The 21,868-nt window shown below is 41.3% G+C and overlaps 1 protein-coding gene across 4 annotated transcripts in view; it reads right to left on the bottom strand.

Moving 5' to 3' along the window:
* Positions 1–1,926: 1,926 nt before the first annotated feature.
* The window catches only part of LOC128742422 (transcription factor E2f1), a 32,687-nt gene continuing 12,745 nt past the window's right edge, over positions 1,927–21,868 (bottom strand). For 3 of the 4 annotated variants that reach the window (XM_053838780.1, XM_053838778.1, XM_053838779.1), the window contains exons 2-7: positions 12,255–13,053; positions 12,039–12,190; positions 11,548–11,977; positions 11,208–11,475; positions 10,610–11,140; positions 1,927–3,932 (exon numbers count right to left, since the gene is read on the bottom strand). In XM_053838780.1, coding sequence (XP_053694755.1) covers positions 3,832–3,932; positions 10,610–11,140; positions 11,208–11,475; positions 11,548–11,977; positions 12,039–12,190; positions 12,255–12,866 — 2,094 coding nt within the window. In that variant the 5' untranslated portion in view covers positions 12,867–13,053 and the 3' untranslated portion in view covers positions 1,927–3,831. Of the gene's footprint in view, positions 3,933–10,609; positions 11,141–11,207; positions 11,476–11,547; positions 11,978–12,038; positions 12,191–12,254; positions 13,054–21,271; positions 21,293–21,868 lie in introns of those variants that run through there. The other variant, XM_053838781.1, reaches the window with a different exon arrangement.

Genomic DNA, 21,868 nt, shown 5'->3' with positions numbered 1-21,868 from the left:
AAAGAACATCCAGACTGAATTGGTCCCGAAAAAGGCAGCGAATGGCGCAATGGCATGATAACAGTAATTGGATCCAACGGCAACCGCTGGATTCGCAGTCCTATGAACTCTGCTTCTCAGGCACAATAAAACAATCAAAGATCAAGGAGGACATATCACGCCGGAGATGGTTTCTCTGATACATCGTTAGTTCAGTTTTCTGGCTAAAATCAACAATGGAGCAATACCTGTATATTGAGACCACAGAATAACAGTATTATGTCGAACAAATTTTCTAACAAAACATCGTTTCAATGTCATCCCTAAAACTTGGAAAAAAACACTGGCATCACCTGGTGTAGTCTTCGCGCTACGCAGAATAGGTCGCTATGATTTTAGCAATGCTATAAATTTACTTGTATATTTTATGACAACAGCGCCAGCGCAGACGAGCGGCATTCTCGCGCAACGACTGTTGTTTGAATCTTGGCTTAAGTGAAAATTTAAAATGATCGTTTTTATTGACGATGGAATGAGGCTTCAGTGTTACGTCTGTTAGTCTGTGCAGTGACCTTGGAAATTGCAGTACTGCCACATGCGGAACAGGAAAGGCCGTAAAAATAGCAGTTTATGCTAAATAATGGCCTTAAAAATGATGTTATGCAGTGACCAGCGTAGTCGCCTGATCTCAGCCAAGAGAGAATCTGTGGTAGTTCGTTGAAAAATTCGTGAGCCCTGTGAAATCAAGGAACAAAAAGAGACTGGCCCAAAACCCAGCAAGCATGGTACCAGGTACGCTATTCCTGTTAGCACATGCGAGGTCTTGTTGAGTCCATGCCATAGAGTGTATGTGAAGTTATCCGAACAATGATTATATGTACCATCAAATATTACTTATCGGGGCCAAGAGAAATAGTTTGCAAAATAAAATGATGAATGGTCTTTTTTGGCGCTAAGTTTTTGGTCCTTTCCGTGAAGAAGTTGATGTTCCACAGACAACTTTGACAGACTGAACCATTCGCTCCCAAAATCCACCCAAGTGCGTTGCATCTGGAAGGTTGTATTAGCATCAATAAAGAAATTGCCTATTTTTCCCGATTTAGGGCCCTATTCTCATTATATCAAAAAAAAAGCAAGCAAAGCCTAGATGCTACATTCCCTTAACCTTCTGTTTTTATACGACAGACTTCGCAGCCAGCTGTTAGAGTACCGTACAATTGCAGGGCCAGTTGCTACGATCCTATTGTGTCTAACAGCCTCTCCCAGCCGAGATTCGAACATACGGCGACTGGCTTATTACGCCAGTGTCATAACTCGAAGCCAACTCTCATTATCACCTCACCTAAATTTTCTAGGTGAGAATATAATTTATGATCCTGAGAGTCACTGTCACCTAGGCGACTTCGCTCACCTGGTGACTGTAAGAATAGGGCGCGTGAGGTGAATGAAGTGACTGTGAAAATATTAATAGGGCACTTGATTTTTAAAGCTCTTTCAAAACTTTTGTGCTTACGAAATTTGTCCAGTTATCGCCCAAGTAACATTTTAGTAACATAATAGTTTATTAAGCTCTTGTTCCATGGGAATTAGCTGTACAATGGTTTAATAAGCTATTATACAACAAAAATGTTACTTGGGCGGTATACACTTCTAACGATGCTCCTCTTCGTGCGATGAATCGTCCAACTTCCAATGATTCTGGTGAAGAAAATTCCTGGTTCGAATATTTCGATTAGGGGCATACAAATTTAGCTTGCTCAGGATGGCGGCAAAGCAACCCATTGTTGTTCTAGTTACAAATGCAGCTTAAATGCCTACAAAATCACACTGATTAGCAAGTTTTTTTTTGGCAAAAAGCGAATAAGCTGTCAAAATGTGAAGGAATCTAATCCTCAAATGATTTCTTTCGCTATAATAAAACTCTTCAACAAGCGGCAGTACGTTTCCATTGTTCTCTATTTGCATTTCATTCATGTTCCGTCTGTTATAATGTTACAAGTGGAAATACACTAAACAGAAATGCTACGTTTAGTCGACCCATTGGTGTTTGTTGGTTTGTGTGTGTGTATCATGTGTGTCCATTGACTGTGATAGTTTATTTCCGTTTTTTTTTTCGATATCCAACCTATCGACTTTTCTTTCACACTTTCATCGATATTTACAAACTACCTTCCTCCCTTTCAGTTCCGAATTTAAAGTACAGTCGATCAGTGTCGCAGCGCGGAATGCGAACACAGTAACATGAAATAAACGACATTTGCGTAAAATTAAAACAGAAGAAATCTTTTGCACTGTTCGCTTAGAAATTGCTTGGCTGCAAACACGAGTAAAAATAATAGCAACTTCCTGTGTTTTATTCTTACTTTGTATCGACCTAAAACTAGTTTTAACAGAAACAAATGTGCTTCAATTGATGATGGCATATCCTTCCGAGTACCCAATAGAGACGTAAACAACATTTGTTAGGCAATTTTCGCGTATCAGTATTCTTGTAGAATATACACAGAAATATTAATTGGTTGTTGTTTCGTTGCAATTCGTTTGATATATTAGAATTGTGCATGACCTATCCTTATCATTCCTTTTCTCCACGGTAATTAATTAATTGGCAACGAAAAAAAAACTAACAAGCGCATTTTTAGAATTCTATCAAAATATGCGAAACGATCGCACCAAAAGTGGTAATAAATAAGTCAAATTGAGTCGAAAACTACGCTTGCAATTTGGATTTTTTGCACATATTCTTCTTTCACGCTATAAAACGTTCATTTTGTCCGGATTCTTGTTTGTTTTTTCTCCTTTTTCGTCTTTTTTGTGTTTATTGTTTTCAAGATATCCCTAGTAAAAATATAAGTATAAATTAAGATTTTCTGCTTAAAATCTAGAGAATTGTTTGCATTTCTCTGATATAACACTTTCTTATATCGTGTGCATTTAGTACGACTGTACTTGTATTACTAGATTATTGTTTTACTATTGTTGGTTTGATTTTGCTTTTTTTTTTGCTAAATATATTACATCGTTTTTTTTTGTTTGTGGTTCCATGGTGCAAATTGGAGGGTTCTGACGCACTATAGCAGCTTCAGATTTTACCTCACGCGTACGTAAGTGACATACAAAAAGTGAGGAATAAAATGATGCATAGCAGAGTGACGCTCTCTTGCGATCAAAATTACTTTGTATTTATCTTTCTTCTTTCATCATAAGCGCATTAGGTTTTTGTTCCACATGAGGGATCAGTTGCTGTTTTCTGAGAAGCAAGTTGTCAGGTCGCTATAGAATCTTCTCTCAAAATGAATTCGGCGGCATTCTTAAATTTTTACTTCCGGTTTTCTATTTTTCCTTTTTTCGTTTAATAATTTACATATTGTTATGTACAAAAATACAACTAAATATCAATAGATAGAAAGATTAAAACAATCTTAAAGTAATAATTGTTGACTCCCTCTAATTGAATATTCTGCTAAACATTGAGATGCTTTTCCACGTGCAATTTTAATTTCTGTTCTGATGTCCCTACCGAAAAGCTACACGAAAAGAAGAAATTCCTCTCTGAACGGGGGCAAAAAAATAGCAAAAGACTGTAACTAAAAAAAGGCAGTTGGGTTTTTCACAAAACTTTCAATTGCTAGTGCCTCTCCTAAACTAATCGCTTTTATCTTAGGTCACTGAAAAACTGCACTAAATAAACAGAAAACAATGTACACGTGGTGGCTGATCCACTGACGCGTCCTGTCAAAGCTGACAGTTTGACCGGATAGCCGCACTTTTAATTAGTACTAGTAGCAATTTCAATAGAAAATAAAAGCGTATATATACGGCATTACGTGTACATACCCACATAAATTTGAACTAAAAATTAAAATCAAACAAATCAAACACACCTTCCGTATGTTCCAGGCAAAAGTTGTAATCGTTTTCAAGTGGTTCCAGCTGTTGAAACACGTCCAGTACTGTAAGGAGAACAGCAAAAAGAAAATTAGGAGTGCTATTGGCGAGTAAGTACTGCTAATACTGTTTGGGAATTATAGACAAGTTGGTAACATATTGAACAAGATTATAATTTTACCGTGCTCCGCCTCCGCTTTTGATTGATCTAGCCTCTAACTGTAGGAGGTTTTTTTTAACGTAGAGCGTCTCAAGAAGTCAGTGTTGAGTGATTTCCAAAATCGAATTTTCAAAATTTTTGTACCAATCGACAGGAAAATTTTTTACGCAACAACTCCAATAATAAAAAGTTTTGATTTTTATATGCTCGTGATTAGAATACACTCAAGACGCTTTTTACGTGAAGGATACGTCCCGCGTAAATCAAAATCGCGTAAAAAACCGCGTAAACTCCGAAATTCGCGTTAAAAAAACCAAGTAAATTTCAAAATTCGCGTAAAAAAACCAAAATTTCGTGTAAAAAAACTATGTGAATATTAACACTACGCGAAAAATAGACCTTTTGAGCACATCCGCGTAAATTCCGAAAATCGCGTAAAACCGCGTAAATTCCGAAATTTGCGTAAAAACCGCGTAAATTCTGAAATTCGCGTAAAAAAAACGCGTAAATTCGCGTAAAATAGTCGCGTAAAAAACAAACCGCGTAAAAAATGACTTCAGTGCATTGACAAATGTCTTGCCATGCTATAATTTTGTTGTTTGCAATACATTTATAAAGAAAACTAGTAAACTGTGTTTACTAGCAAAGACATCATTTGGATTATTGTAACTGCAGCTGCAGTCAAACGTGCGTTTGTCGCTTTACGTAGAGTAGATGAGTGTTTTATCGCTTTTGAAATTCTGAAAAAAAAAACTTTGGAGTCATTTTTCTCGATTTCTCAATTTTCTAAGCACGCTAAATAAAACTGTACACGGTTGCAGCTAGTGATGTCCGAAATTTTCAATTATTCGATTACCGATTAATCGGCGAGCGTTGTCTGCACTAATCGATTAATTCAACTATTCGTGCTAGTGGTATTCGATTAGAAATATTCGAATATTTTTTTCATTAATTCGATTAATCGAGCGATTATGTACGATTAGCGACCATTATTCGGGGATTATTCGCATTCATATTATTTCCTTTGAACTCCTTTGAACGATTAATTCAACTACTCGTGCTGGCAATATTCGATTAAAAATTATTCGAATATTTTTATAGTTATTCGATTAATTTAACTTAATCGAACGATTAACGGACATCACTAGTTGCAGCATCAGAAACACTGATGACGCCTGCAAGTCACAGGCTAAATCTATCGGAATACTAAAATAACTAGTAGAATTTAATTTGTTTATTTGTCCATCAACAGGCCTTGTGGCCCAAATGATAATTTAACCAAAAAACTACGCGGTATTGATAAAAAACGATTTTTCAGCACGTTACGGCTGACGTCAAATTCGAAGCTGGAGTAAAAACGGCTAAAGTGGCGTTGGAGACCGGTAATCGTGCTGCAGCTGCTGTAGTTAGTCCATCGATTCGGCCCGTGTAGAAAGTGGCTATTGCGCAATGTACGACTCCGGACATGAATATCAAGGTTTTGCAATATATACGAACAATTCACCCGTGAGGTCAATAAATCGGAGATAAATGTTGCTCTATTTACATCGCGACGAACATGAAGGGGGTCTAGGTCGATGAACCTACAGCGTTGTTCGTAAGCTTGGCAGCTGGAAAGGGTTATTCCACGGAAGTCTCCGAAGAGCAAAACGAATGAATCTCCGCTGCACTGACTCGATTCGGCTAACTCCATTTTGATAGTAAGGACTCCAAACTGGAGCACAGTATTCAAGATTGGAGCGCACTCATGCACAATAAAGAGCTTTCAAGCAGTAAACATCGTTGAAGTTCTTGCCGATGTGCATAATGAAGCCAAGGTTTCTACAGGCTTTGTTCACGATGAACGCGATGTGCTGTTTGAATGTAAGTTTAGAGTCGACCAGTATCCCCAGATCCTTGACGCAGTTTTCACGACGTAATGGCGTATTTGACAGCTTGTAGTCAAAATCGAACGGGCTCAGCTTTCTGGAAAATGTGATGACTTCACACTTGTTGGGGTTAAGCAGCATGCGGTTGTCGACACACCATTTGGCAAAGGTCGAAAGTTCCTCCTGAAGGGCAGCGGCGTCGGATAGATTTTCGACTTTTAACTTGAGGTCGTCAGCAAACAAGAGTTGCGGACCTTTAAGCAGGTAATTGACGTCATTGAAGTAGATAAGGAATATTAAAGGACCAAGATGGCTGCCTTGTGGTATTCCAGAATGAGCAGTGAACGATCCAGAGAGACTGCCATCAATGTTCACCTTTAAGTGGCGATCGGATAAGTATGAACCAACGCAGCAACGGACCACCTATGCCAAGCTTATCCAGTTTAGCAATAGCGATTTGGTGGTTCAATTTGTCGAAAGCTGCGAAAGATCAGTGTAAATGACATCTGTTTGCGACCGAGCATCTAAACTATTTATCACGTAGGATGTAAGACTCAAGAGATTGGTAGTCGTGGAGTGCTTGGGCATAAATCCATGTTGGTTAACAGAGATGTACTGTTTGAAAAATGCAAATACTGGTTCAAACAGGACGAGCTCAAACAGTTTCGAAATTGAGTTTAGAGCAGAGATTCCTCGATAGTTATATACGTTTTTCCTATTTCCCTTTTTATGCACAGGGAACATGTAAGCCGACTTCCATGCTGAGGGAAAGATACCTGAGTTAACGGATAAGCTGAAAAGATGGCTCATTGGAGCAGCGATTGCGTAGATGCATTTTTTCAGGAACACAGGTGGTATACCGTCCGGTCCAACGAATCGAGAAAGTTTCAACTTCTCGGTGGCCGATGTAACCATCACTTCATCGATGGTGAGGTTGTTCAATGAATGACCCAGGAAAGGAACACACTCTGTCGCTGTGGATATCTCTGCAATCGTCAAACTTTCATCAGTAAATACACTAGAGAATTTCATCGAGAACAGTTCAGAAATTTACTCGGAGTTGCTCGCCGTTTTATCACCCAGGAGCATAACCGAGGGTAGACCGTCATTTTTGCGTTGCTCGTTGACATATTTCCAAAAAGATTTAGGGTTACGCTTCAATCTTTGCTTGACGTTACTCAGGTAGCTTCGAAAGCAGGAACGACTCAGGCGTTTGTATCTTGTATTAATCGACCGGTAGTGGTTGGGGAGGGGTAAGGTCTTGTACCTCGAAAATGTCTTTAGAGCAGTTCCTTTCGGATTTGAGACGTCGCAACATAGTGTTTAGCCAGGGTATCTGGTACTGAGCGGGAGTAGTTCTTTTGGGAACGTGACGATCGATAACGTAGTTCAGGATATTGGAGAAGGTTTCCAAGTAACAATTCCAAGTTTTATTACGTTCGTATAGCGGTTTTCATGACCAATTTCATAAAACCGCTAATAAAACTATGAGCTTCACCAAAACTTTTTGATGACCGCTATAAAACTGCTTTCTGACCAAGTGGCCCACGCCTCAGAATGTTTTCATAAGAGCTATAAGAATCAGGTTATAAACTCAAGTAGTCGTATCACGCTCTGCTAAAAGCAGCAATAAAACCGATTAAGCTTTCGCTGCTTGACAGCCATCGCCATAATTTAAAAAAGCTTTTCGCTTTTTGCTCTTCGCTTTTCGCTTTTCTAGCAGATAAGTTCACTAGCTTTGTCAACTTGAAAATATATCCGTGATCAGAAAAGTTTTTGTTTTACTGACAGATTATTCTGAACGATTTGGTTTATAGCGACCAGAATAAAATATCCCATACAATATATATTAAATTTTAAGCTATTTGGATGGTTTGCACTATGTGCGCATTTAATTTCATCGTGCATTTTGATATGATAGGTCGATAAAATCAGCGCGCCACTGAAATATTGCAATTTTCGAAAACTGGTTGTTTTAACAAATTGAAAATATTCAGTTAGTCAACCTCAATTTTTAGCAAAATCATTTTAGTTGCTTCCTCTGACAGGAAAACCGATTGATAATGACCATCTTTCTGCAAAATACTTTGCTTTGATAAATTGTTGTTTGCGAGCTAAAACAAAATACTAGAATATGGCAATATGGCTTCGCATAAAAAAATGATTTTGGTGTTGAACTTTGGTATTCTTCATAATAGCAGCAAAAAAACTGTTTGGTTAGGGTGTTACCATTTTAATAGCTCTATAAAACTAACAGATTTATTGCGGTTTGACAAGTAACCGCGATAAGATCAATTTTGATTGGCGCACCATTTTGTGTTGCTACGCCACACTTATTGTAAGTTTATAAGAGACGTGGTGCAGCCAACAAATTTTAACAATAAATTCGCTTTATTAACAGTTTTATTATGGTTTTATAGCTAGCTATAAGTGTGTTTGGGCTCGTATCCTCTTGGTATTGCGCAATACCACAATAAATCCAGTGCTAATGATTCATACCGCAATAAAACCTTTATAAAATTCAAGTAAAACCAAGTGGCTTTGAATTGTTACTTGGGTTGTGACAGAAGTGTTTATATCGCCATTATCTTAAACTGTGCTCCAGTTGATGCTGCTTAAAACATTTAGAACATCCCCAAAATCAGCATGGGCGTAGTCGTAGAAGACGGCTGGAGGCGCAATATTTACGTCACGGAAAATTTGTTGGCTGGTAGTAGTTAGCAGAGCTGGATGATGCAGAACATGCTTGACAAGCGGGGTAGGCGCCATCGTCATTTCCGGGGCCTGGCTACGAACACTGACAAAGCATATCTCGATCTATGCTATGGCGCCCTTTTTAGTTGGGTCTATCGTTTACTTATTGAACGGTTGCAGTAGTATAGCAATCGAACAATTCAATATTGATTGCACAATGCTTTTAAATAGAATCCAAGGTCTCTGTCCGAGCCGGACTGTCGATTTCTAAGAGGGTAGTGAGTCCAAATCGCCACGATAAACAAAACAAGACAACCAAAACACTTTTCCGAAAGATGTATACAACGATGCTGACAAGGTTCGATTGCGGGGTGATGCTTCCTGGGTTGGAATTTGGTACGGAAGCGAAAAGGTGGATGACATTTTCAAGCATATGAAATTGTCGAAGATCGCTAAGAAATATCTGGTTTGCCGGACTATTATGTAAACATGTGCCCGGAGTCATTTTCTGCATTTCCTGAAGCAACACATGCTGTCTTGGCCAGATTTGGAACTATGGAACAAATGCTACGGAGAATGGAGTGGTATGCCGCCAACAGCGAGGAGGTATTTTGATCGTAACTCTATTTGCAGTGAAACAACACACCCTAGGACCCAATCAAAGAACTGAGAAAGTCGAGGACATACGAAATCAGTTGGCCAGGTGAAAAAAAATTTGGAAAACAGGACTAACAATACTTGGCAGATGTGGCAAAGGCATCCATGGATACACGAAAAAGCCTTTCTTGCACCATTTAGGATTTAAAGCGGTAGAAAAATCGAGGTGTTTGGTTATAAACGTCTTTAAGACCCTTCTTATTGACAGACTTCGCAGCCGGTTATTAGAGTACAAGACAACTACGGGGTTAGTGCAACGATCCTATTGACTCTATTTAGCAGCACCGCCTAGTAGAGATTCGAACATACGAAGGCCGGCTGTTGTTTACCCAACATCGTACCTCGAAGCTAACTGGGTGGCACAAAACGATAGAACACATCTTCAATGATATCCAATTGTCCGCTAACCATCAACAACCCCAGGGTAATATACATTCGAATTAGTGTCGATCATTAATTGTCAGTACAGCTGCAGACAAACGTGCGCTTGAAAAATAAATTATTTTTTCCCGTATTTAAAAATTTAGTTAAAATAGTACAGTAACAGAAAAAGTTATTTTCGCCACGATTTCCCAAGCACAGACAGTTCAAGTGTACATAATCTGCATACTCTATTGCTAATACTTTATTATGAAGATTTAACATTTTTTTATTACAGCTTTTTTATGAAATAGAACGGAACAATTAGAGTGGGTGTGCGACATCGAATTTGGCTTTTGGCTATTTTGGCCGTACATGGCTCGACGTCATTAAAAGTTGTGACTAAGGTTTCACGTCATCAACCTCTCTAACGTCAACCATCAGCATCTTTGGCTCGAGCCGCACGTCAGCACGTCAATCATGTTGTCGTGTCCTTAGCATAATCCATTTGATTTTTTAGTTCAAAACCATAAATTGTATGATACAATATTTACATGTGCTGGGTAAAATGTTAGGAAAAACAACCGGTGCGTATGAACCATGTGAAACAAGACTAACACCGGAGCTGAATCTCATGGTGCTACAGGACAAAACAAAACTGCAGATCCACGAGAATTCAGTTCCAGTATTAATCAAACAACTACCACCTTGAGAATTATAGTCAACCGTACACCAACCCAAAGAAACCACTGTTGTATTGTACACTGTTAGTTAGTAGATAGCACACTTACTGAACGCTGGATTCTTTCGACGTTTTGCAAACGTCCAAGCAAGAACTCAGACTGTGATGTGATTAGTAACATATTACACAGGTCACAGTTTGAAGCTCTTGCGCGGCCGAATTTGCTGAGTACCCTGCATGTGCGGCCCGCACTGGTAATTTGAACAAGCTCTCCTACTAATGGATAGTGATAAAACGAGAATTCTTGAATAGGATACTCACCTTCGGGCAAGTCAAACGGACTGTAGTTGCCAAAGCCGTCAATCATAGCATTCTTCTCGCGCGTATTGTTTGGAGTGGATTTAGCGCTCAGTCCCTTCGAATCGCCTGTGTCCAATGACTGCTGCGGTAGTAACGTCTCCGGACTTAGCTTACTGTCATTCAGAGAAGCGTTCCTGTATGTTATTTCCACAGGAAGTGCCTTCGGGTCGGAGTTATCAATTGTAGCACTGGTAAAGTCTATATATTCAGAGTCTAATCGTTCCTTTTTAACTACGTTAGTACTAAAGCACGGATTGTTAGATGTTGTTACTGAATTTCGCAAGCTGACATCACTGCCACCTAGCAAGTCGAAGTCCTTTTTCACGAGAGTCGGTTGCCTAGACATAGGAATGGGTTCGCTACTAGTGTGTCCTGTCGACAGCGGATTTAGTACGGTTGAACCGGGTTCGACTTTCACTTCCGCCGGGAGAATGCCGAAGAATGCCCTATTGAGGTTCCGCTGTGCTGAACCAAAAGGTTTCGTGAAGCATTCTGCAAGTACAGTTAAATGCGATGGGTTAGGTTGAGATGATAGCAGCTAGAAATCTCTATCACTTACTCATCCTGTTTCTAGGGCTGAGCAACTTTTCACTGAATGGCGAGATAAGTGGATCGATGTCTTCGAGTAAAGGATCAGGTCCAGACCTGCTGCTACCATAGCCTCCACCAGTTGTACTGCTACCACCATTGAAGCTCTCACTACTGCTACCAGCCGCTCCGAACCCTCCATTCGGTGAGCCCTCCGATGATTCTGGGCACAGAAACACATCAATCTCACCCTTTTCAGATTTAATAAAAATTTCCCACGGCTGCTGCACGTCGGGTAGCTGTTGCAAATCGAAAAAATAAAAAGATCGTTTAGAAAACTTCGCAAAAACCATTTTCCTATCATTACTTACCACCACTTTCGCCTCCGGTGGGGCCTTGATCACCAGAAGAATCTGCTCCTTGAACGTATCGATCGAGTTCAGATCTTGGCAGGTAACGTACGCATGTCTAGCCGTTTGCATGTTATCTGCCGTGGTTTGGCGCATTTCAACGATCATCCGGTCCAGCATGTTCTCCTTCTGCTCCAGCAGATACCGATCGCGCTGTATCCGATTGTTTTTCTCGATATTGCACAGCGAGTTGCCACACTTCCACTGGATGTTGTTTTTCGACTTCTTCTCGAGGATACCGATTCCCTCGAGCACATTGGTGATGTCGTAAATCCGTCGCTTCTGCACGTTCAGCTTCGTGGAGGCAATATTCAAGTCGACCACACCGTCGCGAGAATCCTTCAACAAATCGATAAACTTTTTCGTCAGCAAACCAAGAGAGGTGTCGTATCTGAAATAAAAGTGGGGGTTGCTTCGGATCCAAATTTATATTAGTAATACTCTTATCGAACCTAGTTCCTTCCGAGTATCGTTTCTTTGACGACGAAGACGACACCGATGACGTGGGCGTGGAACAGGTAGAACTCGGTGTTTTACTGTTAGACTGCTTGGCAATTTTGCTCGGAGGTGGTGAAAGGCTGCCCTGCGGTCGACGTTTTACCGCCTACAATTGAAGCCAGTAAGAAAACCAGAAGAGCAGTGGAATAAATAAATATATGTACGCTCACCTTGAAGTAGTTGGTAATTTGCGGATCACCGCTAGCACTTTTGTGCGACTGCTGAAGTCCCGTCCGGCTGGGTGTCGTTGGCTTAGCATGGGGATAATGCGCTGTGCCGGATGCCGATGACCCAGAGGTAGACGCTGTAGGACTGTGTAGATAGTGATAACCACTATGATGATGTTGACTACTATTATGATTATTGCTACTAGTACTACTGCTACTGCTATGAAGGTGATGATGGCCCTGTTGCTGCTGTTGTGGCTGTGGGTGGTATTGCGGTGTTACACCATATCCATACCCATGGTCCAAGAGGTGTGAACTGACTTTGATATCCGGTTTCACCTCTTCATAGTCTTCGCTAGATAGGTCACTACCACTACCGACCGAAGCTTTTCTGCTACCACCGACGCTGCCGCCATAAGCCATCGATCTATTTGTACTTCCGCTTCCGCCGCCGCTAGTGCCGCTGCTACTGCTGCCGCCGCCGACGCCGCTCAGTCCATATGAATCGCCAGTCTTTTTGTTGTTTGTTTCCATATTAGTTACCCTAACTCTTCCACTAGACGCTACATAGTACTGCTGATTTTGCGTTTTTTGCTTGGACTGAACCGTGTACATACTTTCGGCCAGAAAGTAAGGAACTTTCGGCTAAGTTCGCACTACTGGACACTGCTGCAAGCCCGCAGGCAGGTTTGATAAGACGTTGCACAGTTGCTCAGTGGGTAATTGATTTTCATTTGCACCGGCGAATTAATGAATTCAACCAAAACAGTACTTTGTTGCACGGTGTCGACTCAGAGCAGGTCTGAAACAATGTAGGATAGAGAAAAAAAAACGATTGGTTATTATTAGAAGCATACATGCGGCCTCCGGCGGCTATGTGATGTGACATATTTTCAGAATCCCAATGCGTAGGAAGCATGTGGAAATTATACGAACAAATGAAGCGGTACTAAATTAGCTCGAATTAATTCCGCAATGCCGACGAGCATGTCTATAATAGACAGACAACAATTTCCAACTGATTGTATCAAAAATATCTCTCGAATGAATCAAGTGAATGTTGCGACCACTGATAATAACTCACATTATTTCACAACAACGGAATTGACTGCAAGCAGATTTTCTTCACAGAATAGATTATTTTTACGTTCGTCAAATCTTTAAAAAATGATTTTTACAACTAATGATTGTCATTTGAATATCGTTCATCATTTTTCTATCGTTTCAATTAAATTCATAAATCAGCGAAAGACATGGTTCATTACCAGGTTTTTAAATCTATTATTAACTTCAACATTGTCTACAAAACATACTAATGACAGTAATAAGCTAGCATACCGTTCCCAACATTATTTATGTCTCGATGATTGGAAAAATTACTTTTAAAGAAATTTTCGTTAATCTTCTCTCGACGAACACAGTTGTATGGTCGAATTCAAATATGGTGAATTGGACATTGATAACAATAGGGGTGCCGCAAGGTAGTAATATGGGATCATTCGCATTCATTGAATTCCCGCAAGCAGGATGTAGCACCAAGGCCTTACTTTTTGTAATATAAAAATTGTATATAGCCGCTAACTCACAAACCCATACGCATTAAAAAACGGTATCTTCGAATTTCGTGAAATTTTGCCGAGGACCATTTTTTGATTTTATTACAGGAGACGTATCAGAGTATCAGTCAGAAGACCTCAAACGTCAGTTCTACCTGACGAAACAGGCAATGTCTCCCACTAAACACAGGTAAAGCCCCTAGCATAGCCGAGACGCCTATGACCGCAAGCATGCTGGTCCTGTGCGGACTCCACAAACTGACTCTGAAATCTCTCCGCCAAGGGCCGAAAGGTCATATTTTAAATATAATGTTGATGATGATAATGATGATGAAGATGATGGTGGTAATGTTGATGAGAGAAGAAGTGATAGATGTAAATGTGCTTTTCCCTGGACATTTTGTTCTACTTGAGTTTTGAAATGTAGTATAGTGGAGACTGGAGAAGTGGAAATCTCGTCAGCCCCGCCTAACACCGGTTGTCTTCAACCGCGCACCACCATCAATGTTCCAACACAAACAACCACAAATGAACCAATAGGAAGACAATTCTCGGACCATTATAAATTCTGCGTTATCAACTTATCAGGCCTCGACCCATAGAACAAATTTCATCTTTCATCCCCCTGGCATGCATGCACTATCCCAAGATAGGTCTACAAAGTAAATTGAGCGCAGCCCGACCTGGGCTTTCTCGGTAGTCGACAGAAGCTTTAGAGTGACCATAGAGCCGCACCCGCCTTCTGTCTCGAGACCAAACAGTTTATTTTTCCTGTATTTTTCCTCATCACTGCGACCAGTATCGTTGATCGATTGTGATGTCGCCCGGGTGTTTTGCTGTATAACCCGCACTGCCCGCACTTATTTTTGCTATAATCGCTATTGTGTGAGCGATATTCTTTTTGAATTTTTATGCGTGGTTGTGTGTAATTGGGTTTACCCTTCCTTCAATGCTTTTCTCTACTTTGCCCACCTCGTTCCACATGACAGCGCTGTCCTCAATTAAAGCCATCCCTGGCTTTAATTTTGCACTGTCAATAGGCCTTGTCGGAATAATATAGAATTCAGCATGAAGGAAGGATGATGTGCTGCCTGAGATCAAACAGTTAGTGCGCAGAATTTATAACGGCCATACATCGCCAAGCCCCAAAAACCCACCGCTAGAAATATTATTATTGTAAAATAAATTTAATATAATATAAGAATTGGCTCAATTTTCTTATCTGCTACCTTAGCACCTCTATCATTACCCGTAATCATTGAAGAATGCTTCTTCGGTATCTAAACCGGGTCTGGTATCCGGATTACATCCCCTTACCTCCCTAACCTCGGTCGAACCAATCAATCCGGCATTTTTCGGACAAATTTGCGATAGCTGTGATAAATAGAGATGAGCCCGAGAAACATTCATCTATTAATTATCAGAGATCCCCGTACTGGCCTTATTCTTAAACGGAATAAAAGCACTTTTGTGAATTTGAATAATGCAACAATCACATCACGCCTCCAAGAACATGGCCATACGTAGTACCTTCTTCCAGCATAACCTCTACCATCGGTACACCTGGAGATTACCCAACCAGACAGAATCACAGATCGACCACGTTCTGATAGATGGTCGGCACTTTTCAGACATTATCGACGTCAGAACCTATCCAGGCGCTAACATTGATTCGGATCACTACCTAGTGATGGTAAGGATGCGTCAAAAACTATCTGTTGTAAACAACATACGATACCGGCGCCCGCCACAGTATAATCTAGCGCGACTGAAGCAACCGGAGATCGCCGAAAACTACGCGTTATCTCTCGAAACCGTGCTGCCGGAAGAGGGTGAGCTGGATGAAACCCCTCTTGAGGACTGTTGGAATGCCGTGAAAACAGCCATTAACAGCGTAGCGGAGAACGTCCTAGGCCATGTGGCACCGAATCAACGTAACGAATGGTTTGACGAGGAATGCCAGCAGATATTGGCTGAGAGGAACGCAGCGTGGGTTCAAATGCTGCGTAGAGCCACCCGTCAGAATGTGGAGCGATACAAACAGAAGCGGAGGCAGCGACCCGTCTGCATCAACTGATTGTCAAAATTTGGGATACGGAACGACTACCGGAGGAGTGGAAAGACGGGGTTATCTGCCCTATCTACAAGAAAGGTGATAAGCTAGATTGTGAGAACTACCGAGCAATCACTATCCTGAATGCCGCCTACAAAGTGCTGTTCCAAGTCATCTTTCATCGACTATCGCCAATAGCCAATAGATTATTGTGGGAAATTACCAGACCGGCTTCATGGAGGGTCCGTCTACAACGCACCAAATCTTTACCCTGCGGCAAATCCTCCAGAAGTGGCGCGAATTCCGAGTCCCCACGCACCACCTGTTCATCGATTTCCAAGCCGCATATGATAGCGTAAACCGACAAGAGCTATGGAAAATTTTGGACGAAAACGGCTTTCCGGGTAAGCTTACTAGACTTATCATGGCTACGATGGATGGGATCCAGTGCTGTGCGAGAATCTCGGGTGGATTGTCGGACCCATTCGAATCACGCAGGGGACTTCGACAAGGAGATGGTCTTTCCTGCCTGCTATTCAACATTGCGCTTGAAGGTGTTATAAGACGAACGGCGATCAAAATCCGGGGCATGATTTTCAATAAATCCAGTCAATTTATCTGCTTTGCTGACGACGTGGATGCTGTCGGCAGAACATTTGAGGCGGTGGAAGATCAGTACACCAGACTTAAAGGCGAAGCAGAGAAGATTGAATTGAAGATAAATACGTCTAAAACGAAGTATATGCTGGCGAGCGGGACCGAGCGGGACAGGGTCCGCTTGGGCAGTACCATGGTAATCGGCGGGGATAAGTTGGAGGTAGTCGACGAGTTCGTATACCTTGGCTCACTGCAACTGAGGACAACAATACCAGCCGTGAGATTAAAAGACGTATTATCAGCGGAAGTCGGGCCTACTACGGACTTCACAAACATTTCCGGTCGAATAATCTGACCCCCGTACAAAGTGCACACTCTACAAAACGCTAATTAGACCGGTTGTCCTCTACGGGCACGAAACGCGGACACTGCTAGAAGAGGACATACGAGCACTCGGAGTTTTTGAACGGCGGGTGCTAAGAACCATCTTTGGCGGAGTGCAAGAGAACGGTGTATGGAGGCGAGGAATGAACCACGAGCTCGCGCGTCCAAGTATTCAGACAGTGGTTAAAGCTGGACGGATACGTTGGGGAGGACATGTTGCTAGAATGCCGGACAACTGTCCTGCAAAAATGGGTTTCGCATCAAATCCGGTAGGAACAAGACGAAGAGGGGCACAGCGAGCGAGGTCAGGTGGCAAGACGGAGTGTGGAGCGTGGAGTCAGGTGGAGCGAGATCTGGCGAGCACTGGGTGCCCGCGGAACTGGAGATCAGTTGCCATGGACCGAAACAGATGGAGAAATTATACTGCGCAGGCCTTGTCGTAAGACATTAGGCCAATTAAGTAAGTAAGATATGTGCACCGTCTTAGTGGTGTTAGCACCAATACGAAGACGCCGCCCAAGGGAAGAGCTGTCACTAATCGACCGTTCAGACCAGCTTAACCGTTGAACTCAACATTTAAGCAGCTCTTATCAGTCCCAAATGCCAAAGCCTAGGTGCTACATTCCGTAATCGAAACTTGACCTTCTGTTTTTATACGACCGATTTCGCAGCCAGCTGTTACAGTACCGGACAATTGCAGGGCCAGTTGCTAAGATCCTGTTGACTCGAACAGCCTCTTCCAGTCGAGATTCGAACATACGACTGGCTTATTAGGCCAGTATCACACCTCGAGGCCAACTGGGAGGATCCAAATCAAATGTCACAGGCTAATAAAATCAACAGCGCGTGACACCCACAGTATGTTGCATCAACCACGTTAACTCCGAGGCCCATCGTCGAGGCAGCAGTCAAATGTATGAAGTGCACCAGGAATAATTCAGGAATAAATTGTGGTCAAGGTGCTGAAAGCTTACTCAATATTGTCACCGCAAATATCTAGGAAACTGTGACGTTTCCGGTGGACTGGAGGCAGGGCATCTTGCTAAAAACTGCCAAGAAAGGGAGCCTATCTGAATGTGGGGACCAGAATTGCATCACGTAGCTCTGTAGCTCATTAAAAGGTATTCTGAAAAGTGGTTCTACTCTCCAGCAGTAGCAAGCTGGATGCCGTACCGGCCTATCACGACGCTCCACATTATATTATTAGGATTATATTCAAATTATTGAAATCCAGAGCTCTCTTCATCTGGTGCTGGTTGATTTAAAAAAAAGTATTCGACCGACTAAACCACGAAAAATTTGGGAACACTGAGGCATATAAAGGAGTTCCTGAAAAGCTAGTCTATCTCATCGACGCTCAGTATCGTGCAAAGTGCTGCACAACGGCCTCCTCTCGAACCCTATAAGGGATATTGCAGGACTGAAACAGAAATACTTTCACCACTTGCTATCTATTTCTCGTTGTTATGGACGAGATTTTAATTGGTGGCATTGATAGTGAACCAAAACGATATGTACTCGTATCCTGGAATTCTTTTACATTGTAGTTTAAATGATCTCGACTTAGCTCTAAATATGATATGTAGAGCAAGCGTGATCATCTCTGCGATGACTCGAAGACAGCAGGTCTCATAGTCAAAGCCGCAAGCCCAAGTCAGTGGGAGTTAACGTTGACAATCTCTCTAACTTCCAAGTAACGAGAAAATAGATTATAGATATTGCGGAGATTCCACCTTTTTAGACTCCCACGCGAAAATTATTAACGTGGTTATTTTTTGCGTGTCCCACAGATGCTTGCAATTTAGCAATTTAAACCATTAGTTTTTTGTTACTGCCTCCTCACTGCACCACTCCTTGCTTGATAAGCATATTTTCAATGTATTTGGTAAGTGCAGGATAATCTATATAATAAAACCAAGTTGGTGCGTTTGTTTGTAAGGGATAAACTCAAGAACGGCTGGACGAAATTGTTTGATTCTTTTTTCAGTTGTGTTTTAGTCTGCGTCAGGTTTATACGCAAAAAAATGAAAATCCCCGAGAAAAGCTTAAAAATAGTAAAAAACCGTTATTTTACTTTTAAATTTCTCGGTCTTTTTCGGGTTTTCCCGGCTTTCCAAGTTAAATTGCCACCCTGGATAAAATTAAGTAAGCATTTTAAATCAGTGGATGTATTAAAGAACTATACAGGGCCTTCAGTTAATGAGGAGCACTGAAATCATGCCCAGTTAGCTTCGGGGTACGATGCTGGCTTAACAAGCCAGTCGTCGTGTGTTCGAATCTCGGATGGGAGGTGCTGCTATAGTCAGTAAGATCGTTGCACTAACCCCTCTAGTGTCTCCGCTCATACGTTTATCACGGGACATAAATGCATCCCAATGCAATTTTTCTTAACCAGTAGCTAGCTAATAACGCCAGCAACCGTTTCGTGCTAAATTAATCTGTCTAAGTGCATTTGCATCGCCGTGATCAGCGGAAGAGAGGAGACAACAAAGAGAATCTCCCATTTGCACATAGACCCTTTTCACATGTTGCTCTAGAAGTCATAAAGACGTTTATACATTATTTATTTTAAGGCTAGAGATAGAAAATCAGTTATTTTGATCAAATCTGCGAGTTATCGCCACACACACAGATCATGATCTGTACGATTCATGACAAACAGCGAATCTTTAGCTTTAATCACAAGGTTTTGTTCTCTTATTAATTTTCAACTGTCAATCAGTTTTACAATTCGCCCACTTTCGAGGAAAAGGGTTACTCGTTTTGTTTATATAGATTCACGCACATCTGACATGATGTTTGTCATAACCTGTACAGACCCCGACAAAGTATTTGTCGCTTACAAGTAGTAATGTCAATGAATCTGAATCTGATCGCTCCTATGTTCTCGATCATCAGAAGCGGTTTTTTCCTCATCCCTGCCCAAGGCTCTCCTTTTGCCTACATTGGATTACGGATTACCACACAATTCTGATAACACTGGTAGTCCACTGTAAACCACTGCTGCGTTGTACCAACTACTGCGAGAACCACCCTGCATCTATACTGGGAAAATCGGTCAGCTACAGTGTACTAAGCAAGTCCCCAGATTGTTGAACGATCATATCCCGTAGCATTATGCTGTATTCCGCTGGATGTCAATTTCGAATGGAACTCAATCGAGTGATTTGGCTGGCAGGATAAGGAATAACATCTTTCAAATAGCCGATTCGTCGAAATACAGAATAAGAGCGAATAAGTGAGCAGCGGGCAAGATTAATCGATGCCCAACTTTTGCCTATGCAGGCTGCAAACCAAGCCTATAAACCTACTTCGAGATAAATAGAACTGGACTGCATGACAAGCCATTGGAGTCTTATCCTGATTTTATAAGTAGTTTACTCCGAATTCTTGAACAACGAGCGATTTTAAAGCTCGTTGCTAATGTGACAGGTAGTTCCATTTATTTCATTTTTCTTAAGGATGTTATTTACACAAAACGAGAAAAATATGAGCGATGAGCGTTTGAAGTTGAGCGCAGTCTCTGAATGATTTGGCTGATACAAAAAATTCACAGCTACCCACCCACAGTTTGCAACAAAATTGGGCAACGATTTTGAACTTGATACAATTTCAATATATCCACCCGATGCAGTGCCCATCGCATTCGACTCCATCTTGATTAAAAGGTTGTAATCCAAACGATAGAGATCTCTATTATCCGTATTTTATTAAATAGAATGACGTGAATTCTATGTGATTAACGGAAAATAATTGTCCAGGAATGTATCTATACTGATCACAAGAGATCAGTAGCGCTTTATTCCGAACACCGTACATTAAAAGCTTGCATTTTAAAAACCCCAGCAACTTGGATCCACTGCATGTGGTAGCAATCCCATGATAGTTAGCCATTATTTCAATACCAAGAATAAGGTGGGTTTCTTCCAGACAAAATTGCTCAACTAATCTTATTGAATGAATTAAAAGCAAATCATTTGAAAGTTTGCTTTTTTGAAGCAAGCGTCCAGGGCAATTGTAATAAAAACGCTTTTTGCATAGAAACCTCGTAACATTATTCCTTGTAATGACTGGACTAAAAAGTGTACAACCACCAACCACTTCGAAGCCGGATGTATCATAAGAATGATTATGTTAATATCAACCTCCATACAGACAGTAGTCAGTCCTCCATTTTTTTTTTGAGCTGGATGTTTCCAAAGCAAATTTTTTAGTGCCAATCATAATACAATGCAAGCTCTACCGATTTTTGGATTTCAATCGTGTGTAATAACAAATACTTTCATCTAAAACTGGCATTTGTTACCAAGATGCTATTTCGAAATATTTCATATCTACTATCATGATTTAATGTTAATTGTCGACTATAGTTTGTTAATAAAAAAAACTAATTCACATCTGTCTTATGTGGTTCCAAATGTACTACTCACATTTAATAAAAATAATTTTTTTGCCACAATTGATATGCGAGTCAAATTTAAAGTTCGATAATCTGGGCATGAATTTGTTCGCTGTTATCGGATTGGACACATTCCATTCGAACAGCATCTATTGCAGCAGCGGCAGCAAAAGCACACGAGGCGCAATAAATTCCACGTCGAATATCGGTATCTACCGAACTCTGTTTGTGCCAGCGCATACACAATTTTCGACCATTTAAACTTTGCAGCTTGCACTTTTCCGGTTTATTCTTCCCGAGTTTCGATCAAAACGTTACACTGATTGAACGCACATATACACACATTGCCGGAAAGATGACCTCTCTCGCGATGGTTCGCACGGGCGCTCCCTCTATCGTTGCGATCGGCAAAAGCAATACAAGCGCCAGCAGTACGGTTCACTGTCACAGACTTCACAAAATCGATAAACCATCGACAGAATTCGGCAGACCGCGTACATTCGCACTTCCCCACCAAAGGCATCGGTGCGCACAGTGAATTGTGCCACTTCTGCACGCACTAACACTTTCGATTATGTTATTCACTGATACCGCTGATTTCCGCACACCTCAGCCGTGGATTTATCCA

The sequence above is a fragment of the Sabethes cyaneus genome, chromosome 3 (genome assembly GCF_943734655.1).
Source record: "Sabethes cyaneus chromosome 3, idSabCyanKW18_F2, whole genome shotgun sequence".
NCBI classification, from domain to species: domain Eukaryota; kingdom Metazoa; phylum Arthropoda; class Insecta; order Diptera; family Culicidae; genus Sabethes; species Sabethes cyaneus.
The sequence above is the reverse complement of the archived record's forward strand: the minus strand, read 5'-3'. Positions and strand labels throughout refer to the sequence as shown.